The sequence below is a fragment of the Sinocyclocheilus rhinocerous genome, unplaced genomic scaffold (assembly GCF_001515625.1).
Source record: "Sinocyclocheilus rhinocerous isolate Xijiao unplaced genomic scaffold, SAMN03320098_v1.1 scaffold26, whole genome shotgun sequence".
Classification (NCBI taxonomy): Eukaryota; Metazoa; Chordata; class Actinopteri; order Cypriniformes; family Cyprinidae; genus Sinocyclocheilus; species Sinocyclocheilus rhinocerous.
Window position 1 is genome coordinate 175,185 of NW_015648545.1, and position 21,945 is coordinate 197,129.

Here is a 21,945-nt window from a genome sequence, read left to right on the forward strand (position 1 = left end):
TTTTTTGAATTTTATCCCTCTTTTACCTAGGCCTATGTAGCACTGCACTTTGTATATTAATTATATTTCAATACATATGAAGAGTTTATTTGCAAAAACAGATACTCCATTTTTAACAATTCTCTGAAATCATGTTTTTTCATTGTGCATTCCAATTAATCTCAATCAAACTTTAGTTGGGTTATTTTGATTAGGTTAAAAAACAACTAATAATTACAGCTAACTAGCACAATAAAACACAATAAAAACATGATTACATAATAAAAAACATGATTTTTGAAAAATTTTATTTTAGAAGAAGAAAGTGTGCAGTTTCAAAACACTCGCGCCACTGACAGACGTCATTGAAACTTGTCATCAAGATTTGACATATGAACTAAGTTACAATAAACCCGTATAGGTCTGCACTATTAATCGCTGATGTAGCATTTGGATTTAGGTCAGTTGGCAGCGCGCTTTTCTCGTTCTGGAGTCTTTGATTCGGGAGGTGAGTGTGGCCTGCAGCTAAATAGTTTTACTTACTCCGTCTTCGCTTGTTATAACCAGAGTTCATTCTAGTTGAATGAAGCGTTTTACTATTAACTACTATTTATATTACAATAATGTGTAATTTTTATATAATTAAACGGCCTGACTCTGCTTTATTATACATTCGAACGGGGTTTTGTTTTTCTTGTTTTTCCGATTAGGACAAAGTGGCAGAGTGAGGTTCGTGTTTGTGTTTTGATCGCAGTCATGCAGTCGTCAAACATCTATCCCCGCACTGCTGCTCCTCCTCACAACCCCTCGACCAGCGCCTCGCCAAGATACGGTAAAAACAACAGCTGCCAAATTTGTGAAACGAATATTATTATTAATGTTCCCTAGACAACTAAAGTAAAACCTGCTACACTCTAGTACTCAACTCCTAGTATGTTGAATTGATGTCACATCTGAATTAATTCTAATTCTTGCTGTCATCCATCGTCAGCCCTCATAGATTTCCTGGATGTGGGTGGCACAATGACCATATCCCAAGAAATAGCCAATTTAACAGAGGATTCAGGGCAGGACCTGCCAGAGGAGAATGTTCAGATTGGTTCAATTCAAGGCACAGTTGTTGGTCTGCGCTACTACACTGGAACGGTAGGAATCACACATACACACATGTATGTATACACGTATGTATAAACTGAACTGTTTTAACTCATCAGGAAAAATCTGCATTTTCCACACAGCTACATGTCTTTGGGTCAGGTTCCTGTTCAAAGATGATTTACACAATTTAAAAGAATGCAGTATTATGTATTGCAGTACAACATTAACGTTTTTCTCCTGCCGTGCTTAATTCTTCTGACACACCTAACAGGAACAGGTGGTCTGCGCACCTGTCCCACTGCATAGTGTATATTGTCCTCTAGTGGTTAAAGCAAAACTGACTAATTTATCATGGAATTAATCTCATTTAATAACAAGATTATTATTTGACTCTGACATGTGCTGTAGGTCAATAGAGGAGAGATGGTGTCTTTGGTGAGGCAGCCGCAGAATCCCTATGACCGAAATGCAGTGATGGTTGCTAATGTGTATGGAAGTCAGGTGGGGCACATCAAGAAAGAGCTGTCAGCCCCAATGGCCTACATTATGGACAACAATTTGGCCAGGGTGGAAGGGTATAGTAATTTCTCAGTGTCTTTTCTACAAATTTGTTATTTGTTGGGTATGTTATTGCAAATTGATTGAAACAGATTACTTTTGTGTTTGATCTCCCTAATAGGGTTGTGCCCTATGGAGAGAAAAATAAATTTCCAATGCCTTTAAACCTCACATTCTGGGGCAAAGAGGAGAACCGAGAAGCTGTGCATAATCAGATGAGATGCCATGGTTTCAAACTTGGCACTAAGTTCAAAGGTTCACTCATTTGTTTATTCGCTGCTTAATGTTCTTTGGTGAACGCATAATGCTTATATGATTGATATTTTATTATCTTAGGAGGCACTACACAAACATCTGTGGGTAGGGATCTGCTTGGTGTGTCTTCAAAAATATCTGCCATTCCTTTGACTGAAGAAGAGGTAAATTCCATGTGACAGATGTTAGTTATAAGATGTCAAAATTAATTATTGTTCTTTGTCTTGTATGCCTTTATATGGTAAAATCTAGATCAGTGGTTCACAGCAGTTTTTTTTTTCTACACTGGACCCAACACAGTATCAACAAAAATATCTGTATAATCACACATTACAAAGTATAAATAATATTAAATAAAAATAAATAAATTATAAACCTTATTTATTTTGATTAATATTTATTTAATATAATATGTACCATATTTTCTTTTTCCTTGCCTAATTTTGTTTTATTGGATGCACAGCTGTTGACGTCAACAACAAATAATATGGGAGGCTTGTTTTTACTTTTAAAAGGCTATATGTTTATTTATTTTGCTGTCTTAACTATACATAATATGATATGAGGCATGATGATATAGTTAGTTGCATTTAGCATTCATTTAACATTGTTTTTCTTTGCCATTAATGAACAAACAGAGCTGCAACACACCAGTAGAGAACCACCAATCTATAAGTTTATGATGCTTTTTGCACAATTTTAATGAACTGGCTAATAAAACTTATTTTTGTTACATTATAATCAGCTGAAAAATGCCTTTGACAAGCTATTTGATGATTTAATGGAGGATAAAACCTGAGAAATGGAGCCAGCAGGGGTGAGAGCACCGAAAGAACACACAGCTGTTTTTTTACTGTCAATCTCATCCATCAGTCACTTACAGATGTCTCTGTTAATGTCTGTCCGTGCAGGCAGTGTGCACTTCCCTGCTCCCACATCAAAAGCAGGCGCTCTCGTGGATGACCTCTCGTGAGAACAGCAACGATCTGCCCCCAATCTGGGAGGAGAAGAATGGCCTCTACTTTAACGTTCTCACTAACTTTGCTGTTAAGGAAAGGCCAGAGAAAGTGCTGGGTGGGATTTTGGCTGATGACATGGGGCTGGTGAGAGGAACTTAGATTGGATGTTGTTCTTTTAGTGCTCAGTAAGCCTTACTAGTGCTCAGAACATTTATGCTGTGTTTCAGGGCAAAACCCTCACCACCATCGCCTTGATAGTCTCTAATTTCCACAATGGGAAACCTCTACCACTGGAACAATGTGTAAGATCCAAAAATATTTCTTAAACAGATGAAGCATGTGTAGAAATCAAGTTTTGTTGAAATAATGAATTTAACTAATTACTATGACCTTGAATGTCCTGTAGCCAGATTTCAGTTATTATCATATCAAAAATATCACTTTTCAGTAAGGATCATCCATGTCTTCAACTTGCAGAAAGAAATCAACCTCAAAAGGTTAAAAATGTTGTAAATCTATAAAACTGCCATCCATTCTGAAGTGAAAAACTTTAAAATATAGATATTTATTTATTTTATTTATTAAGTTACATTTGTTGTAGAATATTAACACATGCAATCATTATATTATTTATACATTCAATCATTATATTATTTTTATATGTAGACCATGAACCAGTGAGTTCGTCCCAGTTGAAAAGACTGCATGCTGATGGTGTCAGTGCTGACACTATTGAAGAAGATGTACCTCAGAAGAAAGGTTAATTTCTATTTTGAGTCTTGATGCAATGTACACTACTGTTTGAAAGGTTGGTAAGATTTAAAAAAAATATTTTTAAAAGAAGTCTCTTATACTCAAAAAAAAATCTGCATCTATTTAATAAAAAATACAGTAACACCGTAGTATTGTGAAGTATTATTACAATTTAAAATGACTAATATTACTTAAATATTATTTAAAATGTAATTAATTCTTCTGATGGTAAAGCTGAATTTTCAGCAGCAATTACTCCAGTCTTAAGTGTCACATGATCCTTCAGAGATTCCAAACTTCTTAACAGTAGTGTTTCTGAACAGTAGTCGCTTTGCATAAAAATGCCAAATGCATGAATGCAAATGATACTAATAATCATTGATTTTATGTTTGTATCATGCTTGTTTGTGTTTCTTACAGAAAAAAACACAAAAAATCCTGCTAAAAAGCCTGCCAACACCAAGAAAGGTACTCTCACTTCCTGTTTTTAAAATTCTCAGGTAAACTGAAAGGCAGACTTTCCTTAGTGTTAGATATACTTTCAGTCACACAGCTGCCGTTCTGGTTCTCTCATTCCCAGGAGTGGTTCTGCTGGATGATGTGGACTTTGCTTCCGCTCTGGAGTGCAGTTCCTCACAGGTTGGGCCTGCAAAAAAGAGTGCGAAGAAGGGTTCTGGTGGGTATAACATTGACCATTTCTTCAGTTTGTTCATTATGGTATGAGAGAGTTTTACAGGAATCAATCTGTGTGGGATGTAGGCACTGGTAAGGTCCCATCTGGCGGCGGTGGGGGCTCAGGGGTCAGAGCCACTTTGATTGTATGTCCTCTGTCTGTCCTTAGCAACTGGCTGGTGAGTGTTTCAAGTCTGCTCAGTTTCTTAAAAAATGTCATTAAAAAAACATTAACACACATTGCTCTTGTTTATACTTCATATCCATCCAGGACCAGTTTGAGCAACATATCCGAGCTGATGTCACCTTACAGGTGTATCTGTACTATGGTGCGGAGCGCAACCGATCTGTCAACCTTCTGTCTGAGCAGAAGAAGAAGAAGTGGTTCTCACAACATACAATGTGCTTTCATCAGATTATGGGGTGGGTGGATTTAAAACACAGTCTCATGCTGTTTTTGCTGCTACAGAATGTTTGTCATTACAAAATGCTGAGCCATGGTGGGGGGAACTAACCTGTGGATCTTTTAAAATGATAAAAATATCATAAAATTCACCATAAAACCTTGGCAGAGTGCTGTTTATACTAAGTTAGATGCCATTTGCACTAAGTGTATATAGAGCTAGATACTATTAATACTTGATGCAAATAAAGGCAGTATTGTAGTACATTATAAAATAGTATGCAATATTACCATATTCAGTGTATATTTAATAAAACTATAAATTGATGCTGCCTTTTTGGGACCTTACTTTGTCCCTAACCCTAAAACCCACACTTACTCCTACCCCTAACCATATTGGACCTTCTGATCAGTAAAAATGTCCTCAAACGTCCATGAAGGGAGCTACGTTTTTGAGCACAGTAAAAATATGAGCTGCGTGCATCACAGTCGTGTACAAGCCATCCTATCAACGCGAGGACATCACATCCGGCCTGTTAAACACTTTCCCCCCTTTATTAAATACCCATTAGCCACACTTTTTGAATATTTTCTTCATTTTTTATTTAAAATAAACACGTTTCTGAGCTCAAATGTGATGCAAAAAGGAAGATTGGAACTGGAAAAAGTGGGATTCGAACTTGGGTCATTTGCATTAAAAGCTAAATCCACTGTCCCAGTTACTGGCGTCATTTCTTCTCTAATTTTTTGTAAAACTAGACTGGTTGGCGGAATTTGTGTAAATGGCTTTCGCCAACAAGATGGGCTATTTGCTCTTAGTGTAAATAGACACTCTGTAAAAGCTTTGGATAGATGGTGAAATAATAAAAAAAGTAACTTTAACCCCCTGCAGAACAAAGGCAACAGTCCTCTGCACAAAGTGAACTGGCTGAGAGTCGTGTTGGACGAGGGTCACGTCATCAGAAACCCTAACGCTCTTCAGAGCAAAGCTATACTGGAGCTGCAGTCAGAGCGCAGGTGGATCCTGTCCGGTACGTTCACTTAGGAGGTTACCTGATTACTCTGTTAAAGTCTCAGTCCTGGATTATTTCTTCATTTCTGTGCTGTTTTGCCTTTAAATAGTACCAAAAGAACAGATTATTAATGCCTGTGAAATCCATCTAGATGCCAATCATGGTCATTTTTTACCTTCAGGAACCCCCATTCAGAACTCCCTGAAGGATCTCTACATGCTGATGTCCTTCTTGAAGCTGAAGCCTTTTGATGTGAAGGAGTGGTGGAACAGAATCATTCAGAGACCTGTGACCATGGGTGACAGAGTTGGACTTAAGTATGCTAACAATAGCTGCGTCCCAAATCACATCCTTTCTATGCATTGAATTTTTCTACCGTGTAATGTAAATGTGTTATCAGGAACTTACAAGCGCTAGTAAAGGGCATCACATTGAGGCGCACTAAGAACAGTAAAGTGGCCGGGCGCACGTTGGTGCAGTTACCTGAACGGAGAGTCTTTGTGCAGCATGTGATTCTCTCTGAGGAGGAGAGGGAGGAGTACGAACGGGTCAGGAGAGAGGGCAGGAAGGTCGTCGACAGGTGGGTGCACTTTTGCTTACTTTGAAGAGCATCAATATTACTTAAAGGACAGAAAACAGAAACAATTTGTCTTTACAGGTATTTCGAAGAGGGAACCGTCATGACAAACTATGCTGATGTCCTGGCCATCCTGGTTCGTCTGAGGCAGCACTGCTGCCACCCCAGTCTTGTGGGCAAATACACAGGGGCATGTATAAATTAGAGATTAAACAGTCGCTGATTAAATCAGTATAGTTACTACTACATGAAATTATTATTAAGTACAGATCATTTCCATTCTAAGCTTTAACCACAATGCTACAGCAGCAGCTCCCCAATCAGCTGTGTTGTGTGTCTTTGGGGGAACAAATGTTTTGGATGTGTGTTAGATGATCCTGGGACCCCTAGTGAGTTGCGGGAGCGGCTCATCAATAAGATCACATTGGTGCTGAACTCTGGCTCAGACGAGGAGTGCGCCATCTGTCTAGACTCCCTACGTCAGCCTGTCATCACCTACTGCGCTCATGTGTACTGCAGGCCCTGCATCTGTGAGGTCACCCGATCGGAGAATCAGCATCTCAGAGGTTTCCGGAAGACTCTTTCTGGATATTGTTTGTTCCTGTCTCACAGGAGCAGGCCAGATGTCCCCTGTGTCGTGCTCCGATCAAGACCAAAGAGCTGGTGGAGTATCCCGGAGAAGAAATGGAGACTGGACCAGCCCCTGGGAAGAACTGGTGATCAAGTTCCAAAGTAGCATTTACAGATATTATGCATTTTTTGTGATGGGTCATTCTGGAATCGGATAAAACTCAAAAGACATTTATAATGTTGCAAAAGATTTCTATTTAAAATAAGGGTTGTTGTTTTGAACAAAAATAATAATCAGCATGATTTTCTTCACAATTTTTAACGTTGATGATAAAAAATGTTTCTCAAGCAGCAAATCAGCATATTAGAATGATTTCTGAAGGATCACGTGACACTGAAGACTGGAGTAATGATGCTGAAAATTCACAGGAATAAAGTACATTTTAAAATATATATTTAAATGGGAGACAGTTATTTGAAATTATAATAATAGTTTGCAATATTTTTTACAGTATTTTTAAACAAATAAATTCAGCCTTTGTGAGAAAATTTGATATATATGAGAAAAAAATTGCAGACCCCACACTTTTGAATGGTAGTGTAAATATTTCACCTTGCCTTTTAGGGCTACTTATGTATGTATGTATGTATATGTGTATATATACATTTATATATATATGTGTGTGTGTGTGTGTGTGTGTGTGTGTTTGTGTGTGAGGAAAACAAACAAAATGCAAATGGTTTCAGAAACTAAAAAAAAAAAATTAATGAGATTGGTAAACATTGACATATTTCAATAAAGTGCTTTTCATTATGCAGGTGGATGCTTTGATGAGCAACCTGTTGAAGCTCCGCAATGAAGACCCCACTGTTAAGAGTCTTGTGGTTTCTCAGTTTACCAGGTTTATGGACCTTATAGAAGTTCCCTTGAGGTAGTTTTCATTGCTGAGGCTACTATAAACTACAGACTGTACTACATACCAAAAGAAATAGCCATTAGTGGTTCAGTGTGCTGACACTGCTGCCGTCTGCAGGGAATATGGATTCTCTTTCACACGGTTGGATGGCTCTATGGCTCAGAAGACCAGAGCAAAGGCCATTCAGGATTTTCAAGACTCCTCTCCAGGAAGTCCCACCATCATGTTACTGTCACTCAAAGCTGGAGGGGTTGGGCTTAATCTGGCCGCTGCTTCCCGTGTCTTCATGATGGATCCAGTGAGTTGAATTCCCCCAGGATCGTGTCTGCAGCTAGTTGGCAGCAATGCCATTGTTTGATCGTGTGTGCAAACACCTATAATAGGGAATGAATCGACTCTTATGCACTCGAAGAGCTTATTTGTTTGTGGGGTGGGGTGGGGGTTTCTACTGTTTGTTCAGGCTTGGAATCCTGCAGCAGAGGATCAGTGTGTTGACAGATGTCATAGACTGGGCCAGAGCAGAGATGTGGTGATCACTAAGGTAGTCTTTGATTCATTGTATGGCAGACACTCAGAGGAATGTTAGCAGCTGATCTCAACGGTTATTATTACACGTCTGACATTTTTCTCATTAGTAAAACACAGTGCTGACAAATGTCACAGAACATGATATTAATGGTTTTCTTATTAACTCATGACTACAACTCTTAACATTAATGAAGGCACCAGATTGACTACAGTGGTTAATTTTCGGCAAAAAAACAAAAACATTGTACAGTTGGGGAAAACTGTTATGTCATTAGAGAGTGTGATGTTTCTGGCACTGATATACTCACCCTCATGTTTTTCCAAACCTGTATGACACTTGTGTTTTGCAGAAGAAAGTAAGTCATGTAGGTTTGGAACGACATGAGGGTGTAAACAATGGCAATTTTCATATTGGGGTGAACTGTACCTTTAAGAACCAGTTAATCAATTGAATTAAATGGACAGTTCACTGGTGGTTTACTGCCACTCATGCCGTTCCAAACCTGTGGGACTGACTGACTTTTGAACACAAAAGAAGGAATAATGTTAGCAACAAAAACCGTTTTGGTGACCAATGACTTTGACCATTGACTATCCATTTGAGAATTTTTCAGTTATATAATATTCAAAATGAACCAAGAACCATTAATTACGTTTGTGAGACCTCAGTCTAACTGTAATTAAACCAGTAATTGACTGAAATTCATTAGTGTTTAATGTGACAGTAGCTACAATTCTATCCAAAGTTGCAAGTTTAACTTGTGCCGGAAATTTAAATATTGCATAAAACATTTGTGAATAAAGCACTTTTTCCATCCTATGTGTTCAAGAGAACAAAATCATCACTTCCTGGGAAACTAGCGCAAAGTATAAATAATGTAACTGAAAGTTGCTGCAACCAGGGAAGCATGTGGCTCTTTTTTTCCCGAGATGTGCAATGAGATCACTCCACTGTTTCAGTTATCCAATCACATGATCTGTTGGGGCAAAGTAACACGAGTTTTTTGTTGCGCATCAAGGAATTTATTAGATAAATGCATTTCCATTGTAATTTATGAATGTTTTCTTATCAGATGAAAAAAAAAATCCACCTCAGTTGAGCGCACAAGTTTTTAATGCACATTTTAAGATCTGATGCGCATCACCGTTTCCATCCAGTTTTTTTTTTATGCAATATCCCAAAATTTCCATTAAAATACATGGATGGAAACATAGCTACTGAGTAAAAGCAACATTCACAACAGTTCTCTTCCATCACAGCTGTTGTAATAAAAATTCATACTGTCTAGTATACTGAGGCCCAACTGTAAGGTTGGATTGACACATTTTTCAAATGTCACTTAGTTTTACTCTTAATCAGTTTACATTCAACTTTCTATCAGACAGGAATATTTGCACAGAAGAGTGACATTTACTTTTGGCACATTAAGATTTTTAGACTGACAGCATAAAATTATGTATTTTTCGATTAGCGTCTGGCCTTTCAAGACAGGAAGTTTGCAATTGATGACTCTTTCCTCTCTGTGGTTGCATTTAGTTTATTGTGAAAGATTCTGTGGATGAGAACATGGTGAAGATTCAGAAGAAGAAGCTGGAGCTTGTGGACGAGGCTTTCGGAGTGAAAAAGCCACAGGACCTAAAACAGGCTCCGAGCCCTCATGGAGATGTAGATTTACTAAGCTAACTTTACTGCAGTCCATTCATTTCAGATTATTTGCTTTGATGACAAACAATGACAATGACAAACAACAAGTGCTACTCTACACTGCTCAAAACTCGCGTTTGAATCGTCAGTGGCAAATCCTTTAAATATGAAAACGTACTTACAGTCTGTGAGTCAGAACAGCCAGCATTGTAGTCTACTCTACCAGGAAACATAAAATGCGCTGCACACATCTGTATATTTGGGTTGAACTGTTCTGGAACAATGTTGTAAATACAACTTAACCACTGATTTCTAGTCGCGTCCTCTTTTGGAAGGCCAAACAAAGTGCTTTCGCTTTAGTCTTTGCAACTTTACAGATCTTCTTTATGCACCAAGAGCTTGTAACTTCAAAGAGAAAAGAAAAATTGAAATCTCAACATATGACCCCTTTAAAGACAGCACTTTTACTTTATTGCAAGTTGTTCAGTTAGGTTCTTTTTTTTCCAACTCACATTATATACACAATATTGCTTTAATCTAAGATGGTTATCATTTTCATTACAGTAAACATGCGATTTTTATTTGTTCATGAAAGATTCAACTGGTTCTAATGACAGTAAATTAGGACTTGTATTACTAGTGCTTTATTTCAGATGTTGCAGGTGGGAGCAGAGCTACAGAGAGGTTACGAACTAGTTAACAACAGCTACAGCATTACTAGCATAAGTTGTAACAAGGTGTAACAAAACCCTTTTGCCTTATCCCTGGTCCAGGGAGTGATTGCCCAGTAGGCAAGAGAAGAATGACCTTGGTGCACACAATAAGAGTTGCTGATGTGTATCAGAGCCAATATTAACAATGCAAGCGAGTTGGCAGCATACAGTGTGTATTGTAAACACAATATCATTAGATGATTAATATTGAATATGGAGTGGTGTACAGTATTTGACATTTACAATGTTTGGTATTGTTTTGTTTGCTGTATGTTTCTCTATTTTCTTCTTCAAATGTTTCTGATCTTCACAAACACCCAAAAGGCAAATAAGTTGTAGGCCCATAACATTTACATTATGGTATTTTAAATAATAAAAAAAAAAACAACAACAGTAGTGTCTTGTTCTGTGAGATCAGAAACGATGACTGAATGATTACGTCATGTCACGTCTCCTCTGGAAATGAGGCAAGTGACATATTGTGTCATTCTAATAACTGTTGCAATCACAGTGTGTAAGAGGTTGAGTAGTTGAGCTGCATAGATGATCTGGACTGGTATAAAAATTAGAGGATGTATTTTTTATTTTTAATGTGATTTCATGGCCTATACGTACCCTAGTACAAAACTAGATCTGCTGATCCGTTCCTATGAGTCTCTCACTTCAAGAAAGAATCTAGCTTTTTCTCTATGTTCTCAAAAGAGTCCAGTCCCATGTAGTCAGCTTGGCCATGTTCCCACTTCTGTTTGCGCTCCTGAGACGACATCTGAGGTGGAGGGGGATGATGGGATATGTGCATCTGAGCCACATCAACGTGAATATCACTCTAAGGGGGAAAAAAGAAAACGAGAAAATCACCAATAGAATTTTTACATGTATTTAAGATTATAAAAAAATAATTTTAATAATAGTACAGTACATGAACCATGTCAGTTGATGGAAAGTCATTCAGGAAGAGATTTTTACCCAACACAAAAGCATTTCTAAAAATAGTTGTGTCTGTGTAGGCTGCAATATCCCATGTGACACGAAACGAAACATTACATACAAATATATTCAGTTAAATAAAATTTCATGAACGAAGATCAAAACCACAGCAAGTGTTTTGTAAAATCATCTTGGGTCCATATTTGAAGTGAATTTACAGCGGAGTATGTCTCAGGGCATTTCCCCAATTAGTGGACATTTTTCCATCCCTTTACCAACTTGCTAAAATTATGAAGTCCCACCCCTAAACCTAGACTGTAGAAGGTTAAAGCATAAAGAGGCTGAAAACAGCTATCATGGTTTTAAAACACCCCACTGATTGGCAAATGCCCACTTGTGTTTCAGAGATAACTACTTGCATCACCTCACCTTCTCAAATTTACCCAGGATACGCAATCCACCAGAGCCAAGACTAAACCAGTCAAAGCTGTAGTCTTAATCAAGTCTTCGTTATAAAGGCTACTTCTTCACACTTTATAAATGCCCCAGTATACAGTACATGCCACTACTGACCACAGAACTGTAACTCCATTTTAAAATGAGAATTCAAAATGTAATCATTCAGAAATTAGATTACTTCTTTATTTCTCTCTTCAGCTAAATAAAGAAGTAAACTTCATGTAAAGAGTTAGTTTTGTGTCAATGGAGGAAAAACTAAATTAGGCCAGTTTACCTGATGCATACTCTTTGTCTTAATGTCACATTTACCATTGTTTGTTAAATTTCAATAGGAATCCAAGGGTACGTTCACACTGTCAGTTTTTGGGATTGACAACTGCATTTTCTTTACAGGGGTGAGTCTCGAAATGTTCCGTTCACACAGCAGCTTACAGTTGCGTTTGGAATACGGTCCAAATGAACGTGCAACAGGAGTCAAGCCCGTATTCCTTACCAGTAACCATAGCGACAGTGACCAAAAAGAGTCCAATCGAGCCGCGAGTTCTTTCGTCAAATCTTCATTAACCGACAGCAGCCTTTAAATTTGGGTGGAGAGTGGAGTATTTGAGTCGCGCGCAGAACACAAAACTGACGGGAGCGGCTCCGGTGGAAAACTGACAGGATCTAAAAATTTCAGATGACACGCAGCTAAGTTCACTGTAAGTTACCGAAAACACATGAAAACACGTAACACACGGTAGACGTGCGTTTGTGCAGATCGGCTCTCTCACACTGTATGACGTGACACACAACTAGTTGTCCAGTCCTGTTCCGTTCACACAGCGCGTGTGTTCCGAGAATGCGGTTGTTGAGTCCTGAAAATGTACAGGTGTGAGTTTGTTTACAGAATGCGGTTGTCACGCCCATAAATAACCGAACTGTGTGTGAACGTAACCGTATTAAGGACTCAAATACAGGACTGACAACCGTATTCTGCTGCTGTGTGAACGTGGCCCAAAATGATCTAGAATTTTTACATGAGAGAAAATGACTTCCCCATGCAAATTTTGTTCAAGTCATGCAGATTTGCTGCACTGACAACAAAAAGCTGCTTAGTTTGAAAGTGACTTCAGAAATCACAACAATATTGAGAGCATACAATGGACCCCTTTTCACAGAAATTTTGCTAATGTGACCGCACTTTTATTTTGCATGATTAATGCATGCCATTGAAAAAAAAAAAAAAAAAACATTTGCCCTTATAATCTTATCGAAATTCAAAAAGAAACAACTTGTTATTGAGCGCCTACTATAAAATTGAATTAAAATCTTACATTTTTACATGTCCAATCTGACTCAGAATAACAAATAAATTCTAACAATACCTGCCAAAAACTGCCTATATGATCACTGTGCCACTGCTGCTTACCTCTGTGCATCCGGAATGGAAGGGCTGGTCACCGTATTCCTCCTTCATGAGGGGCAATACTGAAGAAGAGAAAAGCTCCCACCATTGCAGCAAGAAGTTGGGGTGCATGTCAGAAGCATCCTGGGACTGTCCCTTTAATGTTTTGCTTGTGGTGTCATAACTGTAATCCCACGGTTTGACTTTGCCAAGGAAATGAACTACCTTGGCATCGCGGCCGTATCTAAGAGAATAAGGAATGATCAGTTGGGATTTAGAAATCCCAAACACTTGCCAACCAGGAAGTGCTGAAGAGGGACCTGCCAATAATACTACTACAATCATATACAATACACTCTGTTCAACACACTCATTTAAAATGAATAAAATCTGCCTCCTATAAACATCCAATTTTAATAAAGCAGAGGTTAGTCACAGGAATATTCAAGATATTTTTCAGTTTGTGGCATTCAGATGGAAAATGTACATATAAATTAGATCCTAATGAGAGCTTGACTAACCAGAGAACAGTATGTGTTGCTCATGGAAAAAAAGATCATGTAACAAACTATTCAAAATGACATTTAGGCTCTGTGTAAAGACCCTAAAATAGCCCCACTATTTTTGGAGGGCAGTATGTATTTGGAGGAAGTTGATGTGCAAGGCCAGGAACAGAAAGGATTTCTGGTGCTGGATTCAGATCGTTACAATGTTGCTGTGTGATTGGGCTTTCATTTGACCTTGGCACACTTCATGCAAACTACAAATACGATAACACTTCAAACCAAGGATGATATGCAAGGAACAGCAACTTCCAAAACTCTTTGACAAATCTATCATGTTGCATCTCACTCACTGCTTGAATGCTGGGAGATAGGTGTAGATGGCGATACTGCTGAGGTTGTAGATGAAAGGAAGGTGTTTTGAAATGTCTGCTGTTGCCCAATCACTGAAGAAGCTATTGAGAATGCCCTGATCCCCACCTGATGAAAACAAGTCAAACAAACAAGATGTTTCAGGTGCTTCACTGTGATTTGAAAAATATTGACAGGAGGTTGTAATCTTCCTTAAACAGATGAAGCAATGAGCAGTTACGCAAACTCAGCCTTTGATGGGGTGGGGGGGTTGGAGACATATAAGATTGCTTCAGGAGACACTTGCTTAGCTGTTTGCTTAACGTTGACCCTTGCTTTCACAAAGGGTATGCAAGCAAAGAAAACTAACCTCAGTCTAGTTGACCTCAGGTTATCAGTGAACAAGAGACTCGTGTTGCATATGAAAAGCACATGATGTCCTATACATGACAAAACTATGACTGAGAACATGTTAAAAGTTAGTTATAGTTCAATCTAACACGAAGATTCTGTCATTAATTATTCCATTCCCATAAGATTTTTATTATCGAAACCCAAAATATATTTTTAAATCAAAGATTTCTGGACTACTAAAAGTCCAAAAAGTTAATAAAACGATTATAAAAGTATGACGAAAAATCTTATGGGTTTGGAACATGAGGGTGAGTAAATGACAACATTCATTTTTGAGTGAATGTCTCACTAGTAGAAGCCAGATATTTTCAGACATTCAGAGATAAGCCATAGGCTGTATAGCATGGTGACTGGGACTAATCAATCACATTACAAGAACCCTCTGAATGTTGTGCTATATATAAATAGAAAGATAACAAAACATGACTAGGCAATAGTGTTTTTTTAAACTGAGTGATACTGAGATGAAACAGAAATACAACTGCCTCCAAGACCTTCAAAACAGAGGCCTACTGATAACTTCTGAAGCTCAATTCTTTGTTCGAGATTAGATCTCTAACTAAAAAGCAAACTACAGAAGAAGAGTCCTTTTCAACAATAATTTGGGTTAGACGTCAAAGAACAGGAATATTGAAGTGACAAAAACAGTATCTCTTAATACATAATTGGTCATAAAAATGGACTGGAATTGAACATGCACTTGCATGTAATCCGGTATAAATAAATGACAGTTCCAGTACAGTACAACCAAATTGATTTCACAAGGGTTTAGCAGGAGTCTCTCATTTGAGAGGCCTTTGATTACTTTATCCTACACAGAGCCTAGGAATAACTCCCTCAGGTGGTGTGGTGTGGTGTGGTGCACCCCCCCCCAAAAAAATAAAAAATAAATAATAATTCACAGAGCCACCTTGTGTTCTGCTTACACGCCTAATAAAGAACTCACCCATGGTCACGCTGAACTCTAGCAAGTTTGCTCAACTCTTTCACAAGCCAGGGTTTAAATATCGTATAGTCGTGCTGGAGGACCAGAACCATATTTTCGAATGAATTCCACAGTATGTGGTTAAACTTATTTTCCAAAACATTATGCAATGCAGTTATGCAACCCTCCGTTTAAGGATGGAAATGTTAAAACACCCCCTTATAGCTTCTTAAATTTAACAACACTAAAGTAGTGTCACTTGCCATCAAAGCTGCCATTCTCAGAGCAGGTGGTGAGAAGCTTCCCATAAGTCTCGTTGGAGGGACGGAAGACGAACACACCAGAGTTGAAGCAATCAGGCCAGCCGGGATCTGGTGCAGCAGAGAGTTCCTCTCTCTCAAATAACTCATCTATGTTAGACAAAACCTAGAGAGAAGAGGGAAGACCAGTGAAAGCCCCTCAAAGACATTATGAAAACATCATGACCAACATAGAGACCGCACTCACTAGAGTATCTGCATCCATAAACACGCATTTGGAGTATTCTGTAAGAGTCCAGCCGTGGAGTTTGGTGAAGGTGACGCCCAGGTCAGGTCTCTTCATCATGGCCAAGTGTGCAGCATCCCCACTGTCCAGGACGTCCACCAGCCTGACCTCATCATAGACTTTATGAAGCACTGCTCTGCAATGTAGCACACAAAGCACAAAGTGAGACCGATTGATCTATAGATCACACTTCTGCAGTGTGGACAACAAATACCCTATATGACAGAACACAAAGCAGTTGAAAACCAACTCATTTACTTAAGCTGTGCTACAAAAGACAGCAAGCACTCTACCTGGAGGGTTCCGAGACATGGGGGCCAATCAGGGCCACTAGTTTCCTCGATGTGTTGTGGTTCCTCAAGGACTTGCCAAGTACCATTGCTCCTTTGGCATAATTGTCAGTTGTGGCGAGGGTGACAAAAGCCTGGTCTATATTAACACACATAAAAACACACCATCATCACTTACTGTATGCATTCTAATTTAAGTAACATCTTTATATTGCACATGCAAAATGACCATTTTCCACCTTAAGAGTGCAGCCATTTTTTATTTTTATTTATTTTTTTGTTAACCTAGAAGTGCCTGACACCGGAAGCCTTGCACAGAAAGAGTGCAGAAAAAGTTTATGCTGCTTAATGTTGCAAACTAGTGTTTGTCATTTTAATTTATTGTCACAATCACAAGCAAGCCTGTTTATAGTGTAAAAAGTTTCTGTTAACTGCACTGTTATTCTTCTTCTTGTTTAAAGGGGTCATATGATGCTGCTAAAAAGAACATTATTTTGTGTATTTGGTGTAATGAAATGTGTTTATGCGGTTTAAAGTTAAAAAAAACCTAACGAATAAGAAGTTGTGTACATTCACAGGAAATACATTGTATTGAAAATACAAGAGTTAATTAAAATCCTCAAATTTGATTAGCCAAGCAGCTTTTTAAGAGGGCTGATATTTAATACAACCGCACTGGGACTTCCATACTAGTCCTAGACCATATTAGCAATGTTCCCTCTCATTTTTTTTTCTTGCTGAGAAAATCCTATTTCCCTATTAGGCGGACATTTCGGCCACCTGAGTAAAAACATTCTTTATACCAGAGCTGTACAGCGCACACAAAAAAAGTGTGTAACTTTTAACTTTAATGTGCCATTTATATTTGATTTGACCCTTGATGTAACTAAATTATGTACATTTTAGGTTACCTGAGAATTTTTTTTTTTACAGTGCTGTTACCAAGAAATAATATTTTAAAAAATCTCATGCAGAATAATAAAATATAATATAATATTAGCTAATATGAAAAAAAATTAAGCAGTTATTTCTCATGAATTCCCTTTTTGAGGTCAATTATTCATTAGGCTTATAATATAATATAAAATATTTTCAATAGATATTTACAAACAAACGTGAACATGTGAATTATTTTACAGATATCTAAAACATCCCCTTGTAGTAGAGCAGGGGTCTTCAACGATTTTAGGCAATAGAGACATTGAGCAGGGACCACCAATACAAAATGTGTCGAACAGAATTAAGCATATAAACTTCGATATTAATAGAAACTAACCATATTATGATTAAATTATATTAAGATCAGAACTATGCACATTATTGTTGTTGCACATGCATCATTGTCTGTATATTACTTTTCATTGTTAAAACTGACTTTTATGCATCATAAACAAAATGTTATGATAAAAATCACAATTAATTTGCTTGCAGTTGTTGCGAATTATTTTAATGGACTTGCAGAGTCATACATTTTAAATTTTACTAATCAGATGAACAAATAAGCATTTACCTGGACTTTAGCTAAAACTTCACATTTTAGTTTTAGATAGACAGTTAAGAATCAAATTATTGAGTCACTAAAATTGAAGGTTCTATAGTAAAGTGTAGATGTAATATATAAGCAACAGAAATGTACAGGGAGACATTTAAGATATAAGATTATTTACAAGTCATTACTTTCAGAAATAACTGGAATAGAATTTTAATAGATAAAATAGATTAGATAGATACACACAAGTAATAATCTATTAGTCTGCATTTGTGCGCATCTGTTTTGACATGCCATATTTTTGTCCCGTGCTAGTATCACTGTCGATTGCCGTTTGGGGAGTGAATCATGCATTTATATGTAGATGTAATTTCCAAAACTTTGCAGCATTAACTAGCAGTCGAAGTCGGTCCTCTTACCAGCATGAAAAACAATACTTTTATTCAGTGGTTTATAGTTGTAGCCTCGAAAGTGCGAAAGACCACTCACTTTACGATCACTAGAAAGCGGTCACTCATCTGTTTGCGATCTCACAACGTTCCATTAAAATAGACTGCATTATGAATCTCTTATATAGTGTCTGTTAACACTTAAACTCTGCGGACCCGGATACGGGTCCAAAAATCACGTAAAAAATGTTTATGCTTCATTTGCAAAGCCTTCCTTATATGGTATCATTTGAAAGCTTAGAGTGTCTTCTTTACAAAGAATACCATTACTTTTGGTTTTATGATACATAAAGCAGTAAAATTAAGCTTAGAAAGCAGTAAAAATGAAGCTTAGAAATGTATTCGACCCACACACGAATTTGCGCTTAATGATTGCGAATAATTTTTCCAAGAGTGAGTATTTTATATTTTTTCACAAAACAGTCAAGTCATATATCACAAGAAAGCTCTTATTCTCAGGAATTTGACTATGTAGATTATTTAATTGTGTGACAATCACAGATCGAATGACCTTCAATAGAATCGCGATGTGAAATTTGATACCTCTGAGGAAACATTCAGATGCATCACATTCCTACTCGCACAATTGCTTCAGTCAGCCGCAAACAGCCAAAAACTCTATATTATCTTTTAGGTTAGGATCTCTTCTTTCAAACGAGACCATTGTCACGTTTCTGTGTGCTCGCATTGGTGAGAAATCCACTGTTTTGTCGCAGAAGCGCAACAGAAGCACATCAGAGAAAAAAAAAAAGATGCTCTTTTGGCAAACACGCGCTCTCCAAATCATAGCAGCTCCGGCCAGAAGAACGTTCAGCGGCGCGGTGGAGAGGACGCTTGTCTGGTGAGCACATATGAGCGCTTTTGCTCCGTTTTTTTATAGAATGATTATTTTGAAACGTAAAAGCACAGCTAACAATCTGATAAACGATGTATTGACAGTAAAGTACAGTACAGGATGCATTTCAGTAAATACACATGGATACTATTACAGTGCTGTGTTTATACACAGCTATTTCTTTGTTTCACATTCTGAAGACCAGATAGCAGCCGCGAGCTCATGGCAGAAGCAGTTAGCGTGGAGCTAGCGACACAGCTCGCGTCTGATCTCCAGGCAGGATGCTGATGCTGATAGAGGTAGGATGCTGATGCAGAGGACTAAAATTATGCACATAAATGGAATGATATAAAGCTGGAGGATGTGGATTCTGTTTTAGATTTTAATAAACCACATGGATTTTACAATTAATAGAGTCTTGTGTCTCCTGAAAGAAAAAAAAAAAAAAAAATTGTATAAAACAAAATTTGATATCTGGTATAATTCGCTTATGCCATTTTGTATATTACTAATTAGACAAACATAAAAATGAAAATAAATTAAGTCAATAATCAAGAAAAGTGCTATGGCACATAGTAAAATGGGATTCTGGGGGCAATATGTTTTTATAAAACCTGTTTTTGCAAAGGAAACTCACAGACAGTTTTAGATGCAAAAAAGGGACAATTTTACTCCCTTTGGTTATAATTCAATAACTCCTGTTTAGAAGCTGTTATTTGAAAGAATTTTTTCTGGTACATCTTGGCACCTAGTGGAATCAAACAATATAAGTTGCAGGGAGCTGGAGCAAATAAGAACCTGAATAACAGACTTTAAAAAAAAAAAACAATTCTGAAAAAAAATCAAAAAGCGCCTATGTTTTTTTAGTGTTTATTGCAATATTTAAAACATATATAATGTTATTTATGAAGAATTACAATCATATTTTGTAGTTCAAAGGGTTTTCTATACAATGACACCATTTTTTTCATTTCCTCCATTGTATGCTTGTAGGGTAAACATTTGAAATTGGGTATGTCAAATTTAGGCGAAAATACACAAAAACGACCCAGAGCTTAAGTGGTTTTAAAGAGAGAGGATTAGCGTGAGCAGACACGCTAAGAACAAGTGAGGCACGCTGAGAACAAAAACTCTGGCGTTTTGAACGGTGACTTGATTCTAACTTAAACGCATCTGATTGGCCAATACGTTCTAGAGATCAACAAACATGGCTGTAATTGGCTACATTTCTCACCGCTGCTAAAAGGAACATTTCACTTTCTCAGGAAGCAGAGTCTCAAAATCGCAAATTAAGCTTTTGCTAAATCTGTTTCACGAACAAAATTATATTATATTATCATCTGAGGGTGTTCTTGCTTTCTTTTCAGGGTGCTCATATTTATATTTAACTTTATGATGTTTTTTTACCCATGTTTTGACTTAAACAAAATTTGTGATCAAACTTTAATTGGCGGACCCGCAGTTGAAGACCCTTGTAGTAGAGTTTGCACACTAACGTTACACCTGCGTGAGACTGCAAATGTCTCGGAGTTTTGTTACCGTTGTGTGCTCATCATCCGCTATTTCCACCACTTAATCAAGCCACTCTTCTTTAAAACATGATTTATTTTTTTACATGATGTTATATTTCACATGTCATTAGTGGTTAGCTCTCTTGTTGAGTTATTTCGTCCGCAACCATTAAAGCAGTGGTCGCCAACCCGTCGATCGCGATCGACTGGTAGATCTTTATCACTGTCCCAGTAGATTCGTGAGGTGGAGCCGCGGTATCAAACTCCCGCCCAAACTCCCACGGACCCAATCAACCATAACGACATGCCCCGTTTTTAAAGCATCCAATTACTAGGGTTGGGAACCGAGAACTGAGGTTCTGTTTTTTGATGAGAACCGGAACCGTGAGTTATTTCTAAGTTTCGGTTCCGAAAATGGTTCTGGTGCGACACGTAACCAAGCGCCGCCGATATGAATTTTTTTTTACAGAACATAACGCAGATAAAATGCTTGAAATGGCGGGTGGTTAAATTCACGGTCCGGCACCGACCGATCAAGCGATCCCGGGGAGCTACCGATGCGCGGAGGGTGGCGTTCGAGAGGGCTCCTCGAGCTGAAGGGATCCCCCGAATTTGGTGGAGATCCGCCGGCGCATTCGCGAGATAGTGACACCAGTCAACCCTTTCACTTCCGTAAGGAGGTCTCTTGTTCAGGCAGCATTCAAGTGACACTAGTCCACGCTTTCACTTCAGTAAGTACTTGTTCAGGCAGCAGCATTCAAGCGTTGTCTTATTCAACCATAAGTGCCCTGCGAAGTGGACTTCACATGAAATTCCGCCATAATTCCAGTTCTAACGGAACATACACGTTACATTCAAAGGGCACTAAAGTGCGCGAGACGTGAATTTATATTGTATTTATTTACAGAGGTATATTATGTCACACTTCACACTTCTCTAGTAAGTTTCGTCTGTGTGTGAAGACAGTAGCGCAAATCCGTGAATGAATGTTCCGAAGTGAAATAAACTTCAACGGAATAAAGTTGAATGGAATTGAATTAAAGTTGAATAAACTTCAACTTATTGATCAGTGCACTGATGTCAGACTCATTTTGGATAATAAAGTGTATTGTTAAATTGTTAAACGCCCTGCCTCCATCATTACATATCTTTGTCACGTCATTATAAGTGTTTGATCACCACATTTGAGTGATCATTGCAAAAAATGTGTTTATATATATAT

The 21,945-nt window shown here is 37.8% G+C and overlaps 1 protein-coding gene and 1 pseudogene across 2 annotated transcripts in view; one reads left to right on the forward strand and one right to left on the reverse strand.

Annotated features, from left to right (window-relative positions):
* Nucleotides 1-735: 735 nt before the first annotated feature.
* LOC107709877 (helicase-like transcription factor) lies at nucleotides 736-10,045 on the forward strand (annotated as a pseudogene).
* A 1,179-nt stretch (nucleotides 10,046-11,224) lies between these two features.
* Nucleotides 11,225-21,945, reverse strand: part of LOC107709894 (glycogenin-1-like) — a 14,408-nt gene continuing 3,687 nt past the window's right edge. Inside the window, exons 2-8 of one of the 2 annotated variants that reach the window (XM_016514559.1) lie at nucleotides 16,443-16,578; nucleotides 16,111-16,285; nucleotides 15,867-16,029; nucleotides 14,267-14,393; nucleotides 13,435-13,654; nucleotides 11,560-11,673; nucleotides 11,225-11,466 (exon numbers count right to left, since the gene is read on the reverse strand). In XM_016514559.1, the coding sequence (XP_016370045.1) occupies nucleotides 11,299-11,466; nucleotides 11,560-11,673; nucleotides 13,435-13,654; nucleotides 14,267-14,393; nucleotides 15,867-16,029; nucleotides 16,111-16,285; nucleotides 16,443-16,578 (1,103 nt within the window). In that variant the 3' untranslated portion in view covers nucleotides 11,225-11,298. The remainder of the gene's footprint in view (nucleotides 11,467-11,559; nucleotides 11,674-13,434; nucleotides 13,655-14,266; nucleotides 14,394-15,866; nucleotides 16,030-16,110; nucleotides 16,286-16,442; nucleotides 16,579-21,945) is intronic. The other variant, XM_016514560.1, reaches the window with a different exon arrangement.